Genomic DNA, 18928 nt, shown 5'->3' with positions numbered 1-18928 from the left:
GCGTGCTTGCTGGAGTACGCAGGTAGATTAAAAATGTTATACACATGACAGGTATTAAAGAGCCCAGTGGGACATGCTCCCAGCACAATCTGCCAAACTCTGCTGGCATAGCAATCCCTAGAAACCAATTTCAAGTTTTGTTAGCAAACAAGCCATGGGATTCTCGGTGGCACTTAAGGGCTCATTAAAAGTTGGTTCACAATTCCCCAGCTCCGTTTCATTTGTGGAAATTAAAGAGTCCCTGAGGATCAGCCACAGAGCTGCAGGCAGATGAGATCTGATGCACAGCTCAGGGCTAAGGTGGAGACAGAGCCACAGATTCACTCCACTCTGGAGATTCGTCCTTAGTTGGTTTTCCAGTTTAGGCTCAAACCCAAACTCGGGCATTTGATTAGCGCCACGAGACATAAGTGGGAATTGGAGATGAAATTCTCTTCCCCCAGGCCACATGATTGCCAGAGCTCCAAACAGCTAAATGTTACAACATGCACATGGGTCCTGGGCAGCAGAACCCAAAGCTTGCAAAGCTCCAGGTGCTGAGTGTGGCCACTGTGAGCCCTCCATGCTACAGAGTAAGATCTCCAGGGCTCTGAAGGCGGCCAAGAATTCTACTTCCACAGTAATGCTCACTGGACTGCATGATAGATATTACTTGATCAACACCTCCCCACTAGACTGGCAGCCCTGAGAGGGTAGAACCATTCGGAATTTGCTTAGTATTGTGTTCCCACAGCTGGGCACCTAACAAGTGCCCCTAGCAGTTCAATAAAACTGACTGAGAAAAGAAATGAAGTCTCATTACAATCCTATGGAAAGCCTGTGTGATGCAAAATTCCACTGAAATGTGAATGGCTCTTCCCTGATTTATCTGAAATTCACTGACATCAGGGCCAGTATCCCTCTTGTAAAACGTATGTCTGTTGGGAATGTGAGGGTAATGTACTCCGTAATCTGACCACCATCTGCCATTCTAGGCCATTTTGAGTCACTCACACTTCCTTGCTGCTCAAGATCCTGTCATGTTGGCCTTTTTTTGTTCCTTGGACGGACATTCATCTTCCCACCTCAGGTTTTTTTGCACATGCTGTTTCCTCCACCTGATGTACCCTTTCCTCTCACTCTGTCCCTGGAGCAGACTGTCTTAGCTGAAATGTCACTTTACCCATGAAACCACTGCCTCCCACCCCCGCAGCCTACCCCCAGCCTCCCAGCTATCTGTGGATTAGGTTTTGGCCTCTCGTAGCCAATTGCCTTCCTTTCCTCAAACTCATCACCAACTTGTCTCAATTCAGTTATCCGTCACCTGCCTTCTCCCCTCTACTGTCATATCCATAGGGTCAGGCATATTAGTCCTGGTCACTGCGGGCTTCCCAGAGAAGGGCTCAGGTGTTGCATACATAACTATTGAATACATGCTAGCTGGGGCTGGATGTCCTCTGAGCTGGAGATAAGAGTTATCTGGGGCACAGTGTTTGGGTACCGAGGCTGGTCCTGCTTATCAAACTAACCAGCTAGTGTGGCCTGTTCCGACTTTACCCAGTTATCAAGGAGCAGATCAAGCATGAGGTTTCCTCCCTCCATGTACCAACACACTGCCGCCTAGCAAAATGAGCGGGGACTTCTTAAACAAGACGATGACCAAGGATTTGAAGAGTTTTTCAATTTAACTGTCCATTTCTTAGTGGAATTGTTCCTAGTATGTGCTGAGATGGAAAGTGACTGGACCTAAGTGTCACCTCTACAACAAGAGGGGAGAACAGGGGAGAGATAGGTGCGTCCTGGAGTCATTCAAATCCTGGGAGATAAACATCATGACGGTGCAGTAGACTCCCAAGACACTACAGCCCTGATGACTTCCCTGAAACCCATGGAGGTAAAAAGATCCACTGACAGTTGATGAGTCCTGCCAAGTCCATGTGTCTGGGATCAGTTGGAAGACTCATAGGTAACTCCTCCACTTGCCCAGGGCTAGGGGTGCAGTGTTGTGCAGGGAAGTAGGTGCAGGACATTACTCTTGGGTTGGGCTGGGTCTGACCCATCTCTCTGTCTGCAGCTGTGAGTACAGATTCTGGCACCCAGTGGGGGCTGATGAATGTCTAGGGTAGAAAATGATTAGGACAATATTTGTTGGTCACCCCTGGGTCAAACCCGGTGCAGAGACCCAGAAATGCACAAATCCTGCCTGGCAGAACAGCTGAGCAAAGCTACAAGGTTGTGCTTTAAAGGAACTTTGGTTTTGGTCATTTTATCTCCAGTGACCACAGACTGCTTGACACACAGTAGGTGTACAAGAAATACCTGTGAGAAAAATGAAAGCATGGTACCCACAGTTCAAGAAAAAGGTTGAAAGGGTAGAGTTCACCTCGACTGCACACCTACTCTGTGCCAGGGCTCTTTATACACGAGTGTCGCTTCTCCTTATCATTCACCCCCATTTCATAAAAGAGAAAGTGATGCCCAGAGTGGCCAAGGCACTTGTCCAGGATCTCAGCACCCCCTTCCAGGCAGGGCTGGAAGATGCAGCTGAACTGAGACCTTGGGCTCCACTCCATCTCCTGGCTTCCTATTGATCCCCTTCTGTGACCTTAGCCTTATATCCTGACCTTTCTGGGCATCCAGAAGCAACAACAAAGATCTTTCTTCTTAGTCCTGAATTCACTTCTTGGTTGAACATCTGTTTCTCTGATGTCCTTTCTGGACTTGAGTAGTGCCAGATTGCACCCACATTCTGGATCTTCTGCTGTGCCAGTGGGATAGAGCTTAGAGGAGGGTGTTGATGGGACCCTCAGTCCGGGCTGTTACCTCCTTCCAGCCCACTCCTCCCTGGACCCTATATAGGGTCCTTGCTGCTTTAGGATCCAAGATGCCTAAATTCCCTTCACATTTTGACCCTGTCTGACTTCCCAGCCTCCCCCAACCCCATTCTGGGCACTTCTCCCTGCCTTTGCTCATGCTGGTTCCTCTGCCTGCTGTTCCCTCCTTGACGCTGTGTGCTGGGGACTGTTCATCCTTCAGAGTTCAGCTCAGATGCCACCTCCCTCCTTTCCCACGGTGCATGTCCTTCCTTCACTGTACTCCTTAATGTACTTTTATTGAGAATGTGTCATTTCATTTAGTTTTTACCATTTTGGGTGCTGGAAACACAGCAAGTTCATGGGCTTTAAAGTTCTCAAGATTCTGAGTCCCAGATCCCCTCCTCATTGACTGTAAGTAAGAGCCCTTTCGGGCTTATCTCCCCCAAGTTCTCCCACACATGGCTATGATCCAACCACATACTTCCCCACTCTCTGCTTTCACTGGTCTCTGTTTCTGCGACAGGAATTCTTTTTCCTTGCTCTCAGCCCAGAGAAGGCCTACTCATCCTTTCAGTCCTAGGGAGAATGTGCCTTCCTTCACATTCCCCATGGTGACCAGCAGATGTCTCCCTCACATTGCAAGGTGGCTCCTCCATCCTGGGTCTGAGACTGGATAGGATGTATTTCTGTGTCCCAGCACCTTTCACAGTTGCTAGGCATGAGGTAGAGACTCAATAGATGTTTGTTGTGAGTTCAGTGGCAAGCCATTTCTACTGTGCAGAATCTAACTGTTGAGCCTGGTGTTGAACGTTCTGTAGTAAAAACTCATATATGGAGTGTTTTGAGGAGATGTTTGAGGTTTAAGGTTTGAGGTTTAAGAGTGCCCCCAAGAAAGAGTAATGGGGACCAGGGTTGTCTCTTGCAGGTGACAGGCACAAGAGAGATTGATAATTTTGAGATAATTCTTATCTATGGTGAGATCCACTTAAACTCACTGTGGTCCTGGGGGCCTGGAGTGTTCTTCCTAGAAGACACTGACAGTCCCGGGAGGACTCTGCTCTCTGCTGATGTTCAGGACCCAGGAAGACATCCCACTTGGCCAAGTCTAGAGTATTACTATGCCTTTCAAAAGACCTGTATGTCTTTTATGTATGGGAGACTTGTGAATCACCAGATACCATAGTCTCAATGCAGAGAACATCCCTGATAGGCAGGGGTTCTTATTTCCATTTTACAAATCAGGAAACTGAGGTGGATAGGTTAGGTGGCATATGGCAGGTCATTACAATAAATGAATAGGAGATCTGGGGCTTAGAATTCCGAGAACTTTTAAAAGTTCTCAAAAAAATAATGAAAAGATTTTAAAAAATCATGAAAGATTTCACTACAAAGGGCTGATATCCAAGATCTATAAAGAATTCCTCAAACTCAACACCCAAAAAACAGATAATCAAGTAAAAAACTGGGCAGAAGACATGAACAGACACTTTTCCAAAGAAGATATACAGATGGCTAACAGACACATGAAAAAAACGTTCATCATCATTAGCCATCAGGGAGATTCAAAGCAAAACCACATTGAGATTCCACCTTATACCAGTTAGAATGGCCAAAATTAACAAGACAAGAAACAGCAAGTGTTGGAGAGGATGTGGAGAAAGGGGAACCCTCTTACTCTGTTGATGGGAATGCAAAATGGTGCAGCCATTTTGGAAAACAGTGTGGCGATAGCTCAAGAAATTAAAAAATAGAGCTACCCTATGACCTTGCAATTGCACTACTGGGTATTTACCCCCAAAATACAGATGTAGTGAGAAGAAGGGCCATCTGTACCCCAATGTTCATAACAGCAATGGCCACAGTTGCCAATGGAAAGAACCAAGATGCCCTTCAATGGGTGAATGGATAAGGAAGATGTGGTCCATATACACTATGCAGAATTATGCCTCCATCAGAAAGGATGAATACCCAACTTTGTAGCAACATGGACGGGACTGGAGGAGATTATGCTGAGTGAATAAGTTAAGCAGAGAAAGTCAATTGTATGGTTTTACTTACTTGTGGAGCATAAGGAATAACATGGAGGATATTAGGAGAAGGAAAGGAAAAGTGAATTGGGGGAAATCGGAGGGGGAGATGAACCACGAGAGACTGTGGAATCTGATAAACAAACTGAGGATTTTGCAAGGGAAGGGGGTGGGAGATGAGTGAACCTGGTGGTGGGTATTAAGGTATTACTCCACGTATTGCATGGAGTACTGGGTGTGGTGTATAAACAATGAATCTTGGTACACTGAAAAAATAAAATAAAATTTAAAAAATCATAAAAGATCAGTAAAAAATAGATTGAGGGAACTCAGAAAATCCCTAGCTGGGTAATTCCAGACAGAATATGGAGTCCCACACAGGTGCACACACACACACACACACACACACACACACACACACACAACCTAATCAACCTGGTGAAAACCAAAGAAAAGAAAAATGGTAACAGCATTCGAAGAGAAAAAGGCCCATGAAATGACGTGATATATGGACGTTTCCTAACAACAGGTTTGATAAATAGAAGACTCTCAATTACATTAGCTTACTTGTCCTCCTTACTGTACCATATTCTCCATTTAAGACATAAAGCAATGTGTGGCGGAGGAGTGGCCACACGTTCTGAGAGAGCATTAACATAACTCCGATGTTGAAACCACTACAACTTTATCTCCGAGAAAATGCGAGACCTTTTGAAACGACTGCAACCAGAAGTCTAAAGGTGCAAATGCACTGGAAACTTTGAGGAAGATTTCTGGGGTTGCTACTGTCCCCCAAACTGAGAAAAAACCAGAGTTTTACAGCATAGTTGGAACAGAATACCTTTTCCAAGACGCTAATGCCACCTCCCTGTGACATGAACTGATGATAAGCCATCTAGAGATCTTGGGGGCCTTAGGGAGCCAGGAAGGAACCATCTGATGGTTTACATAGGGGGTGGTATTTCCTAGTATAGGATGGGTGTGTCTTTAATAATAACCAGAAGGGCTGTGGTTAGCTAGACAAAAAGAGCTGCAGCCACAGGTGAAGGCAACCATAGAGAACATCGGGCTATAGGACCTCACGTCCATGGAGGGAAAATCTCTGCGCATGCTGGGGGAATCAGGTGAGTCAAGAAATTGAAGGCAGGAGTAGATGCCCTCCTCAATACCAGGGGTGCTCACTGCCTCCCATTCCAGGTTGGAATTCCAGGCTCATCCCCCCACATTCCTAGCATGTTACCAGCACTTTCAGAGACCGTGTGCACTGCCTCATGCTTGTTGCATTCCCTGCAGCACACTGGGACCAAAAGCTGCCCCAGGATGGCCCCTGGAAGTTTTTCTGCCTGACAATAACCCTGATGTTGCTTCTGCTAGTCCTCATCCTTGGTGTGGTTCTGGCTGAGGGTAAGGTGTTGAGCCATGGGAATGGGTGATCACATGGACCCAGGCCCCCAAATCTGCAGTCCTGAGAAGAGGACCTTAGAGGGCTGGGGCAGAGAGGGTCATTAGGGGGTGACTGGACTGTGTTGCTGGACTCAATGATTCTAGAAAGAAACTTCCTTCTTTGTCTCAGCCTGCAATTTGGGGAGTGGGAACAGAACTGTGTATCTAAAAGTCTAGTGCATATCAGCCATGTGTTTCCTCTAGTACTGCAGTTCTTCAACCAGATGCAGGAAGAACTCAAGCAACTGGACATCAAATGTGAGTGTTGAATGTCATGGAGGGCTTATTCCTCCCCATCCCTCCACCAGATCTTGATCTGCCTTTCTCTGTGGGCCCCTTAGTTGTGCAGGGTCTGGCAGATGCTGGGCACAAACGGGACATGATGTGGGGAGAGGTGTTCCGGCAAATTGAGGCTCTGCGGGCAGGCAACGGTAAGGAGATGGGGCAAGTTGGGTGGTGGGAAGTGGGGGTTGGGAGAAGAAGGTTGTTCTCTTGGACACTGTTGATGCTAGTGGTTTTTGCAACACATGCATGTATGTCGGGTTGTTTTAATCAACCCTTTATCAAGGTTGGTGTTCATATAAAGTTTGAGGTCCCTTGATGGCATTACTCTGCCATCTCATAATGCCTCTCTCTCTCTTAAAGATTTTATTTATTTATTTGAGAGAGAGAGAGAGAACAAAAGCAGGGGGAGCAGCAGCAGAGAGAGAGGGAGAAGCAAACATCCCAATGAGCAGGGAGCCTGACTTAGAGCTCGATCCCAGGACCTGGGGATCATGATCTGAGCCGAAGGCAGCTGCTTAGCAGACTGAGCCACCCAGGCACCCCTGACCATCTCCTGAATGAACAAATGGGAAGCTACTGTGCTCACTTTTGCCAAGTGGCAAAGATGCACAGCTTTGAATCATTTCACTGGAGACCTTGTTCCATGACCAGTGCAGCCCTTAACACCAACAGAACTAACCTCTTTCCCCTTCTCCAGAATCATCCTGTGAGCCCTGCCTGGAAAACTGGATGGCATTTCAGGGCTCCTGCTATTTATTTTCCACACAGTCACAGGACTGGTTTGAAGCCAAGGATCACTGTGCTAAGAAGGGTGCTCACTTGGTCATCATCAATAGCCAAGCAGAGCAGGTGCGAAGGTGGGAAGGGGTGCTCTGGAGACCCTTCAAGTCATTGCAAGTTCATGTCTTTGTCCCATGCAAAATCTAGTGCCAATCCTTCCTTCTGCCCTTCATAATACCCTTCCACTGCCTTAGAACACAGTATTGGCCAAGATTCTTTCTTGGCCAAGTCTTTTTTCTGAGTGATTCTTCATGTTGGCCCTTCTGTCCAGAATGCTTCCTTCTATCTACATAGACAACTTCTACTCCTTCTTCATCAGATCCAACTTTGTCCTTCAACATCCTTCCCACCTGCTCTTCCTCAACACTGGACTATGCTGCCAGTTCCCCAGTTCATCTCCTCTCACATAACTCCCAGGCTAGGTGTGGTTCTGAATCATTTTTAAGTTGATGATGCCAGGGACCAGATTAGACATACTAAGTATGGTTCAGTGGACTCAGTTTTTGCCAGTGGAATCCAAATGATTCCTATTTTCCAGAACTCTTCCTAAGGGGGGCGGGTAGTGTCTACATTTCTCACCCTGTAAACCATGCTTTTGAATAATCCTAACTACCTCTTAACCAGTGCTCTGCTAGGAGCCACACTGAGCTCTTGAGACTCTGGACTCTGGGAAACAAACGGAGGGTTACAGAAGGGAGGGGGTGGGGGGATGGGGTAGCTGGGTGATGGGCATTAAGGAGGGCACATGTGGTGATGAGCACTGGGTATTACAAGCAATTAATGAATTGTTGAACACTACATCAATAACTAATGATGTACTAAATGTTGGCTAACTGAACATAATTTAAAAAAAAAAGAAATTTCAGAAAATTCTGGAAGGCACCTGCCACTTTTATCCCTGTTTTACAAATGAAAAGCCTGAGGACCACACGTATCCATAATTTGGTGACCACATAGGCCATAATAATGGTGGAAATGGAGATCTATCCAGAGCTTTTAGCCAACTTCAGCCAAGGATGTTGCTTTGGATAACATCCCTGCCTATGGGGGCCTGTAAGTCTTACTCCCTTTCAGGGACTGCTTCCACCACGATTCTCACCTCTGCCCATAGTATTTCTTGACTTAATCTGTCGTCTTCTCATGCAGAAATTCCTAAGGTCAGAGGAAAATACTGTCTACTGGATTGGCCTTAAGAAGCAGTATCCAAAGGGCATTTACAAGTGGCAAGATGGCTCAGCACCCACCTTTATGTGAGTGTCCCTGTTGAGCTTGTCTGTCTCACTGGACCTTGAAGACATCTTCCTACAGATTCCCACACTGTCTCAAGTGTCTGGTTTTGGTTAAAACCAAACTGCCTGTCACATTTCCTATTGCCATGCTTAATGTTATTTTGTTAGCTGCAGAGGTGTGTGTGTGTGTGTGTGTGTGTGTGTGTGTAGACCATAATTAAACAGCACTTAATAGGAAGTTCTTTATTGTGGGAAGTCTTGGTGCTGTTAATACATTGAAGAGAATCATACACTTCGAGGAGGGAGTAGGCAGTGGGTGATGTGCCAAGCTTATTGAGATGTACATCTCATTTGCATGTATCTGGAGCCTTTAGTGTCCTACAGAACACACTCAAGGAATAACTGCCTAGGGGATCCAGACTTAACCCCTCTACATATGACTCAATGACCTCACATTCTGGTCATCTGTTCTTGAACTTTTTTTTTCATGTCCACACACCTTTCTAGAAATTCACGCTTAACCTCCTGGACCATCTTGAGTATTTCTGCTTTCCTCAATTTCCACATCTTCTGCTTCAGCTCAGGTCAGGATGATTGCTATATATCCTACACTTAGTCTTACCCCCATGAACCCATGCTCTAGTCAAGTTCAAGGATCATCTTCCCAAAACATGCCTTTGATATAGTTTTAGGAAACACCTAATTCCTCAATGTTACATGCATAACCCAGAATCTTTAATTTTATTAACATTTTTTTTTAAAATTGTGTTTTTTAAAGAGTGAGCCCAAGCAGGAGGAGCGGCAGACAGAGGGAGAAGTAGGCTCCTCACTGGGCAAGGCGCCCGATGTGAGACTTGATTCCAGGACCCTGGGATCATGACCTGAGCTGAAGGCAGACACTTAACTGACCGAACCACCCAGATGTTCCGGATAACCCAGAATCTTTAGATGGCACCTTTCAATGCCCACACAGTGGGTGCTGTTCATCTTTACATTCTTTTCTCTTACACATCCAAAGGCCCTCCATCTCCTTTCACAACTATGTGACAAATAACTCACACTGTCTTGCATCTGATCTTTCTTTTTTTTTTTTTTTTTTCCTCCTGCTGTGTTATCTGCCCAGAACACATTTTATTGGTTTGGTGAGCTACAATATGTGTGTCAAGTCTCATAGAGGAATCCATCCTGTGCCCAGAATGAATTATTCCAACTCCCTTAACCCTACATAGAGTTTTGTGACTGTGTCAATTTCAGTTATGATCTCCCTTTGCCTGCACATGTCTTACCTGTCAGACAGGCTGTTGCTTCAGGGCAGAGCAGTCATCCAACTCATTGATGTATCTCCAGAACCCACTTCTGGGCTTGGTACACAGCAGGTACATAATCAACTGTACTGCAGTGAATGAATGAATGAGTGTTGTGAACATTTCAAGAAATGTTTAGGAAAGAGGGAATGGGATCCTTTGACAGACTTAGCACCTATTATATACTGGACATTCAAAGGTGTCATGTCCTGAAGCTTAAACTCAGAGACCCAGGGATGTTAAGTTATTTGTCCATTTTGGCCTCTTTTATATCATTTATAATGCAAGCAATTGCACCAGATAATTATTATAAAACAGTGGTGCTCAGAAGGTAGTGATTTCCCCCTACAACGATTTGGCACTGTCTGCAATATTTTTGGTTGTCACAATAGAGTGGACGCTGCTGGCGTCAAGTGGGTAGACACCAGTGATGCTGCCCACTATCCTACAATGCACAGGACACCCCCCACAACAAATAATGATAAGGCTCTCAATGCCAGTAGTTCCTTCATGTAAAAACCCTTGCTTTAAGAGATGGCTGGGATATTTTACTTCTAGAGATTTCTCATATATCCCCAAGGCTAGACCCTCCCCTGGTAGACTTATCCTCTTCTGGGATCTTAATGGTGAGAAGCCCAGCTGGGCTGGCTTGCCCTAGTACTGTGGCTAAGGGACTTGGCTGATGCTCATGTGTGTTTTCACAGCAACTGGCCTGATACCACATCTTCTGACAATGACTGTGTCTTCATAGAGAAGTCTGGCTTCTGGTTCTCAGGGATGTGCCAGGTGTCCTGGTATTACTGGATCTGTGAGAAGCCACAGGTCTGCTGAGACTGATCCTTTTATTCTGCCTGCAATCTTGGAAAAGATTGTCTTGATATTTGACCTCATAACAATTCCCCAACTTCTCTGCAGAAAAAGGGGTTTTCTGAAAGCTCCGGTCCTCTTGGGAGCATCTTTCCCCTTTCTTGCCCTGACTTCTAAATGCTGTTGAGGAACATGAAAAATGACGCCAGGATGGAACAATGAGCAGAATATACTGTGTAGGACTTTCTACAAGATAAATAATCTAGTTTTTAAAAAGTTGACATAAATAAAGGCAAATGTAGTATTGTTAGAAAATAAAAGAGCCTTAAAGACTGATGTCTAAATTAACATGTGTACCATGTTTGGGTTTTGATTTGAAAAAGGTTTTGAAGAAATCACAATATTTGAGTATGCATATATATCAGGCAACACGAAGGCAATTTTATTTATTTGTGAGTCGTGCTAATAGTATGGTATAGACAGATGATGGATAGATAGATAGATAGATAGATAAGAGATATATCACTATGTGTTAGCAATACATACTAACATGAGTATGGGTAATATATATGGGTAAATTTGTGTACTGTGTAGGATTTCCTTAAAACAATAAATTAAATAAACAGGAAGGTTGTATATAAGAAATTCAATTGGCCAAGTGTTTATAATTATTAAACTGAGACATAGAAGTCGATCATATATTTCCTCAGTCTATCATATATTTCCCAACAGCTTCCTATTGTCTCTAATTTGTGTCAAGAGGAGCATTCTACATAAAATTTTAAATTAATGCAATTTATAATAATTCATATAAGGTAAACATGATCAAAAAGGAACTCAGCAATTGCAGGGTCATAGGGAAGCTCTATTTTTAATTTCTTGAGGAATCTCCACACTGTTTTCCAAAGTGGCTGCACCAACTTGCATTCCCACCAACAGTGGAAGAGGGTTCCCCTTTCTTCACACCCCCTCCAACACATGTTGTTTCCTGTCTTGCTAATTTTGGCCATTCTAACTGGTGTAAGGTGGTATCTCAATGTGGTTTTAATTTGAATCTCCCTGATGGCTAGTGATGATGAACATTTTTTCATGTGTCTGATAGCCATTTGTATGTCTTCATTGGAGAAGTGTCTGTTCATATCTTCTGCCCATTTTAAAAATATGATTGTCTGTTTTGTGTGTGTTGAGTTTGAGGAGTTCTTTATAGCTCCTGGATATCAACCTTCAAGAAATTAAAAATAGAGCTTCCCTATGACCCTGCAATTGCACTCCTGGGTATTTACCCCAAAGATACAGATGTCGTGAAAAGAAGGGCCATCTGTTCCCCATTGCTGCTGTTTATAGCAGCAAAGGCAACGGTCACCAAACTGTGGAAAGAACCAAGATGCCCTTCAATGGACGAATGGATAAGGAAGATGTGGTCCATATACACTATGGAGTATTGTGCCTCCATCAGAAAGGACAAATACCCAACTTTTGTAGCAACATGGACAGGACTGGAAGAGATTATGCTGAGTGAAATAAGTCAAGCAGAGAGAGTCAATTATTATATGGTTTCACTTATTTGTGGAGCATAACAAATATCATGGAGGACATGGGAAGATAGAGAGGAGAAGGGAGCTGGGGGAAATTGGAAGGGGAGATGAACCATGAGAGACTATGGACTCTGAAAAACAATCTGAGGGTTTTGAATGGGCGGAGGGTGGGACGTTGGGGGAGCCAGGTGGTGGGTATTAGAGAGGGCACGGATTGCATGGAGCACTGGATGTGGTGCAAAAACAATGAATACTGTTACGCTGAAAATGAATTTAAAAATTTAAAAAAAAAAAGGAACTCAGCAAACTTGTAATAGAACAGAATGTCTGAACCTAAAAGTGGTATCTTCACAAAGTCTTCCCATAACTATCATACGTCACAGTATATTGTTGAAAACATTCCATTTTACCTCAGGAACAATGAATGGGTTTCCATAGTTTTGGATTTCTCTTCAACATTATTCTGGGGTCTGTAGACAAGGCCATGAGACATCCCCCCAAAGAAGTATCCCATAAAACACTAAGAAACAAAAATATTAAAATTTGGAAAAGAAAATACAAACACATCATTTTTCATACATGATGTCATTGTTTTCACAGGGTTACTAAAGCATCTGCACATGCCTTTAGAATTTAGAAGGGTGTACCAAGTTTTCTGCATTCAAAATCAGCATAGGGATTGTGTTTTATAAATGAAGAGCAAATTGATAGACAAATATTTAGAAAATATCACACTTAGGGAGAAAAACCATGAGAGACTCTTAGCTATAGGAAACAAACTGAGGGTTGCTGGAGGGGAGGTGGGTGGAAGGGTGGAGTAACAGGGTGATGGGTATGGGGGAGGGCATGCGATGTGATGAACACTGGTGTCATATACAACTGATAAATTATTGAACACTGCATCTGAAACTAATGATGTACTATATGTTAGCTAATTGAATTTAAATAAAAAATTAAAAAAAGAAAATATCACAATTGTCATTGCACAAAAACATTAAGTGACTTTATTAAAGAAAGGATTTTATTTATTTATTTGACAGAGAGAGAGCGAGGGCGAGAGCACGCGCGTGAAGAGAGAGAGCGAGAACAAATAGGCAGAGCAGCAGGCAGAGGGAGAGGGAGAAGCAGGCTCTCTGCTGAGTAGGGAGCCCGATGTGGGACTCGATCCCAGGACCCTGAGAGCATGACTTGAGCCAAAGGCAGACGCTTAATAAACTGAGCCACCCAGGTACCCCATTAAGGGACTTTAAGAACTACAGATATTCTGAAGTCTTTTAGTGAAAAACTAAAAACTATGCATGAAGATACATATGTGCAGATTAGGTAGTCTTGCAGCACTCACTATGGTGAGAATTATAGGACACTGAATTTTTGGCATAGCTCTATCTGCATAACAAATACTTAATACATTATAACTTATTGGTAATAATATATTTAAAAACTTCATCATGGAAAACGTTGAGTACCATGCTATCCCTCTGGCAACCAAGAGAGATGAATCTGAAGAAAGTCAATGTCCTAATGACAAACTTCTTTCCTGTAAGGATGCCAGACTCAGAGGCACACTAGGGAAGCTGAGCTAATTGTATTCCCTTCAACAAGGTTCTCTGGGGATTAGATCTCGGGGGTCAGAGAGTCTGGTATAAACTGTGGTGGTGGTTCTGCTTCGTGCTCTCAGAGAAAACATGCTCCTCCTTCACAGCCATAAGACAAAGTTGAGGCAGCTGCAGCCCCTAACCTCTGGAAACATTACACCTAGCAGCCGAGAGGTCTGGGATCTGCCAGGGGTACAGTAGCCACTGGTCAAGTAAGTGTGTCAGGAAGACAAGCTACAAGGGAGTGGTCTCAGGGAAGAGCCCTCCCCAGAACATTCCTCGGACAGTGGGGGGCTGCCTGCTTACTGTTACCCACCAGAGCTTAGAAAGCCCGCTGTCACAGCCTCATGAGTGGATAGAGAATTGTGAGCTGGTTAAGAGAAAGGGTGCCAGACCCAGGATGAATTCTAGCTCCATGTTGGAGTGAGGTGTGGAGTCTCAGCTGCCTTCTCCATGCGTTGATCGGGTTTAGTGGGCTGGTATGTGTCAAGTGACTAGCTCAAATGTGGATTTCCATCAAATAAACAGTATTGTTCCACTCAAAATTAGTTGACCTGGGTAGGTGCTGTGGGAGGAGAGAGCAGGGAGTTCAACCTATGTCAGTGGTCCTCAATGGGGGGGCAATTTCAATCCCTTCCCAAGGGGTCTTGTTGCAGCTGGGATGAGGGGACACTCCTGGCCAGGGGTGCTGCTCAGTATCCTGCAAGAATGCCTGGACAGTCCCCACCACAAAAAACTGCTCTGGCCCCAAATGTCAATAGAGCCCAGGTTGAGAATCTCTGGGCTTGGCCAATAGAGTGATGAGCGGGAAAGGGATCCTTACAGATGTAAGGGTAATGCCTAAATGAGGCAAAGTTGGGGCTAGAGGTTTCTAGGCAGGAGGAACAGCAGGTGCAAAGGCTCTAAGGCAGAGATAAAACCAGGAAGATGGAAACTGAGGTCCGGAAGTAAGAAGAGTGGTGAATGAACCATGGAAAGGTGAAGTTGAATTTGCTCCTCAACTACATTTTTATAGAGTCACTGGCTGTCGGCCTGTGGAGGTGGGGTGGGTGAGAGTGGCCTTGGGGAGACCAAGGAACAGTAGATTATCTACATGAGAATCCATGGTGACCTGGATTGGAATACTTCCTCTGGGAATGAATTTTCTGTTTCTGTCCAAGAGATGAACATGATGTTTAAAAACCCACAAATCTGGAACCGTTGGGAAATGAAAGGCAAGGAGCAGCGGAGGGCAGTGCTCAGTCCTCAATGCCCAGTTGTTCAGGTTGTGCACCCTGTGGAATGCTACAGTGTGTGACTCCCAGGGCCAACCTCAGCACCTCTGGCAGGGAGATTCCATTTTGGACCTTGTGAGGCTAGAATGCCTGGGGCTGTCTGGGAGTGATGTCCAGGAAGCAACAGGATAATCAAGTAGGAATTTGAAAAGAGGTGGGAGCTGAGCCAGAAATTCAGAATGAATTTAATCCATTGAATGAAAAATGTAAGTCTGGAAGACAATGGAGACCCCCCACCCTGCACCAAGATACTTGCCACTTGTATTATAAATATTTTCATACCACATATGTACTCTGAGCATCCCATGTCGTATGTACGGTATATGGATTGCAGGGGAGGGGTCCAGAGACACAAAAAACCAAGTATTCACTCCCTTCCTCAGCCTTCAGTAGAAGAAGGTAAAAGGAAGGCTTTGAAGAGTCTATTGCAGTTCACAAATATGTACTGTTGCTCTCTGGGTGAGATTTCTACCTCTCTACTCCTTGACACCAGACTTGGCCTTTAAAATATGCCTGGAGTTGAGAGAAGGCTGTTTCCTGGTAGATGTTCTTAGGAGCCAGCTTACAATTCACTTTTCCCATTGCTGTGATAACTGGCAGCATCCCAGTTATCAGTTTGTGTTTACACAAACTGATATTACAGTTTGTGTAAACACAAATGTTTACCGTGTGCCTGAGCCCTGAAGTGAATTCTTCATGGAACACAGCCATAGCAACATGTTATGGGCATGTAGCCTGAGAGAGAAATGAGCCTTCATTGCTGTCAGCCATGAATATTTGGGCATGGATGTTACTACAGTATAATTTAGCCCAAATAGACTTTGACAGAGTCAGTGGGTGCCCAGTGGAAGCCAGTCAGGGTAATGCAAGCACCGCCTGGGACATAGGGCCAGAATTTGTGGATAAATTAAGATAACCTATCTCTAACATGGATGTTAAGAAGCATCAAATGAATGAAATTAACTCCCTTTGGAAATAACCTATACCAAGATATCTTTAATCCATGCCATGCTTATACAGCTTGACAGGGAGACTGATATAAAAGATACAGGTCATTATAATATTTTAGAGTGGTGCCTTTAAAAGAAGACTTTATAGAGCACCACAGTAATTGTCTCATTTAATCCCCCCAAGAACCCGAGGCTTTGGGAATATCTGTCTTTGGCTCATACAGCTGATGAGTGTCTGGGGTGGTATTTAAATAGAGTCTGTCAGAACCCAGAGCCTTTGCTCTCAACCACTAAGAGACCTTAACTCTCAGAAAAAAATCACAAGATTCGGCATTTTACATATTAACCCACTACATCTTTTCAATTGCTGTGTGGAGCAGTTACTACTATTAGCCATCTTTATAGATGAGAACATGAAGGCACAAAGAGGTTAAATAACTTGCCTAACTCACACAGCTAGTAAGTGGCGAGCTGGGATTTAACCTTAGGCTGTCTGGCTTCAGAGTGGATGCCCTTAATCACTAGTATTTATTTATTTATTTATTTATTTTTAAATTTTTTATTTTTTATAAACATATATTTTTATCCCCAGGGGTACAGGTCTGTGAATTACCAGGTTTACACACTTCACAGCACTCACCACTAGTATTTATTTTTATTTTTAAAGCAAATCCTAGGAATAGTAAGCCTATTTATTTAGATTGTTTATTTGTTTTTTTCTCTCTTCCCATCATTTCTGAGGTACAGTTGGCAGATGAAAATGTATATGATTAAGGTGTACAACTTGATGCTTTGATATATGTATGCACTCTGAAGTAATCACCACATCAAGCTAATTAACATATATCACTTTTTATTTTGATAGTACCACTAGAAGTTTCCACTAATAAAGATAACTGTCCATATAATATGTCAGGTATGGATTTAAGGCGCTTATACATATTTTCTCACTCAATCCTTGTAATGATCCTAAGAGGTTAGATGACCAGTCCCATGGAAGAGATGAGGAACCTGAGGCTCAGGGAGGTTAGTGGGAGGCAACATGAGGGGTGGGTGGGAGGGACAATAATGCAACAATTCCATTTCTTCTTCAGGAGTCCACTCAAGCTGGTGCCCTTATTTTGGCTTTTGTACCACCTGGACATGGACAATCAAACCCGAGTCTTTGAATTCATCCTTCTTGGCCTCTCTGAGCAGCCCCTGCAACAGCAGGTGCTCTTTGGTCTGTCTTCCAGCCTGTATCTGATTGGGTGCCTGGGGAATCTTCTCACCATCCTGGCCATCCTCTTTGACCCTCATCTCCACAGCCCCATGTACTTCTTCCTCAGCAACTTGTCTCTACTTGACATCTGCTTTACCTCCACCACCATCCCCAAGATGCTGGTGAACCACCTATGCGGGCACAGTACCATCTCCTCTGAGGCTTGCCTGACGCAGATGTATTTCTTCATTGCCTTTGGGGCAGCTGACAGCATCCTTCTCTCGGCCATGGCTTATGACCGCTACCTGGCCATCTGTTGCCCACTGCACTACTTGACAGTCATGAGTGTCCTTCGGTGTGCCTTGCTGGTGGCAGTACCCTGGATCTCAGCAAACCTCATCTCTATGGTCCATACTATCCTGATGACCCGCTTGTCCTTTTGCACCAATAGGATCCCACACTTTTTCTGTGACCTCAATGCCTTGATCAAGCTCTCTTGCTCTAACAACCAAGTCAATGAGATGTTGATGTTGGTCCTTGGGGGCTTGGTGGTTCTGATTCCTTTTGTGTGTATCATGGCCTCTTATACACCTATTGCTGTGGCTGTGTGGAAGGTGCCCTCAACTCAGGGGAAGTGGAAAGCATTCTCCACCTGTAGTTCTCACCTTTGTGTCATCTCTCTCTTCTATGGGACTATTATTGGGGTCTATTTCAACCCTGGATCCACACATACCACCCAGAGGGACTTGGCAGCCACAGTGATGTACACTATGGTCACCCCCATGATGAACCCCTTCATCTACAGCCTTCGGAACCGAGATCTGAAGGAAGCCCTCAGGAAACTTCTCAAAGGAAACCACTTGGCTGAACCTCTTTGAAGATTCTTTTGAGACCCAATTTTTTTTTAATTTTAAGAATTTTTTAATTGTTATATTTGATGTGTTCATATTTTTTATTAGGTTATGTTAGTCACCATACAGTAATACAGTACAATGGTAGTTTTGGATGTAGTGTTCCATGATTCATTATTTGTGTATAACACCCAGTGCTCATTATAGCACATGTTCTCCTTAATACCCACCACCCGACTACTCCATCCCTCCACCTGCCTTCCCTCCAGTAACCCTCAGTTTGTTTCCTGAAGTCCATAGTCTTTCATGGTTCGTCTCTCCCTCTGATCTCCCCTGCTTCATTTTTCTCTCCCTTCCCCTATGTTCCTCTGCTCTATTCCTTATGTTCCACATATGAGTGAAACCATATAATTTTCTTTCTCTGTTTGACTTATTTCACTTAGCATAATCCCATCCAATTCCATCCATGCCCATGAAAATGGTTGGTATTCATCCTTTCAGATAAAAACTTCTGCACAGCAAAGGAAACAGTTAACAAACCTAAGAGACAGCCCACAGGATGAGAGAAGGTATTTGCAGATAAAGAGCTGGTATTCAGGGTCTATAAGTAACTTCTCAAACTCAACACCCAAAAAACAAATAATCCAGCCAAAAAATGGGCAGAAGACATGAACAGACACTTTTCCAAAGAAGACATACAGATGACTAAAAGACATGAAAAAATGTTCAACATCATTAGCCATCAGGGAAATTCAAGCCAAAAACACATTGAGATACCAGTTACACCAGTTAGGATGTTAAAAAAAAAATTATTTATTTGAAGTGGGGGAGAGAGCATGAGCAGGGGGAGGG

The 18928-nt window shown here is 44.1% G+C and overlaps 2 protein-coding genes across 2 annotated transcripts; both read left to right on the top strand.

Moving 5' to 3' along the window:
* Positions 1–5795: 5795 nt before the first annotated feature.
* On the top strand, positions 5796–11018 carry LOC101691441 (C-type lectin domain family 4 member G). Its single transcript, XM_004761109.3, has 7 exons — positions 5796–5946; positions 6116–6226; positions 6470–6523; positions 6607–6696; positions 7248–7399; positions 8477–8580; positions 10568–11018. Exons 1-7 carry the CDS (start codon positions 5910–5912, stop codon positions 10692–10694), a joined length of 675 nt encoding a protein of 224 aa, XP_004761166.1. The 5' UTR covers positions 5796–5909; the 3' UTR covers positions 10695–11018.
* A 6149-nt stretch (positions 11019–17167) lies between these two features.
* On the top strand, positions 17168–18103 carry LOC101690289 (olfactory receptor 1361-like). Its single transcript, XM_004761190.1, has one exon. It carries the CDS (start codon positions 17168–17170, stop codon positions 18101–18103), a length of 936 nt encoding a protein of 311 aa, XP_004761247.1.
* The last annotated feature ends 825 nt before the right edge of the window (positions 18104–18928 follow it).

Source organism: Mustela putorius, unplaced genomic scaffold (genome assembly GCF_011764305.1).
Source record: "Mustela putorius furo isolate JIRA1106 unplaced genomic scaffold, ASM1176430v1.1 tig00000095_pilon_pilon_pilon, whole genome shotgun sequence".
NCBI classification, from domain to species: Eukaryota; Metazoa; Chordata; class Mammalia; order Carnivora; family Mustelidae; genus Mustela; species Mustela putorius.
The sequence above is the reverse complement of the archived record's forward strand: the minus strand, read 5'-3'. Positions and strand labels throughout refer to the sequence as shown.

Excerpts from the sequence above, each read along its gene's own strand:
- LOC101690289 (XM_004761190.1), top strand. The coding sequence starts at position 17,168 with ATGGACAATCAAACCCGAGTCTTTGAATTCATCCTTCTTGGCCTCTCT.
- LOC101691441 (XM_004761109.3), top strand. The coding sequence starts at position 5,910 with ATGGAGGGAAAATCTCTGCGCATGCTGGGGGAATCAG. Across the intron at positions 5,947-6,115 it reads GCGCATGCTGGGGGAATCAG|CACACTGGGACCAAAAGCTG; the intron begins GTGAGTCAAGAA and ends CATTCCCTGCAG. Across the intron at positions 6,227-6,469 it reads TGGTGTGGTTCTGGCTGAGG|TACTGCAGTTCTTCAACCAG; the intron begins GTAAGGTGTTGA and ends TGTTTCCTCTAG.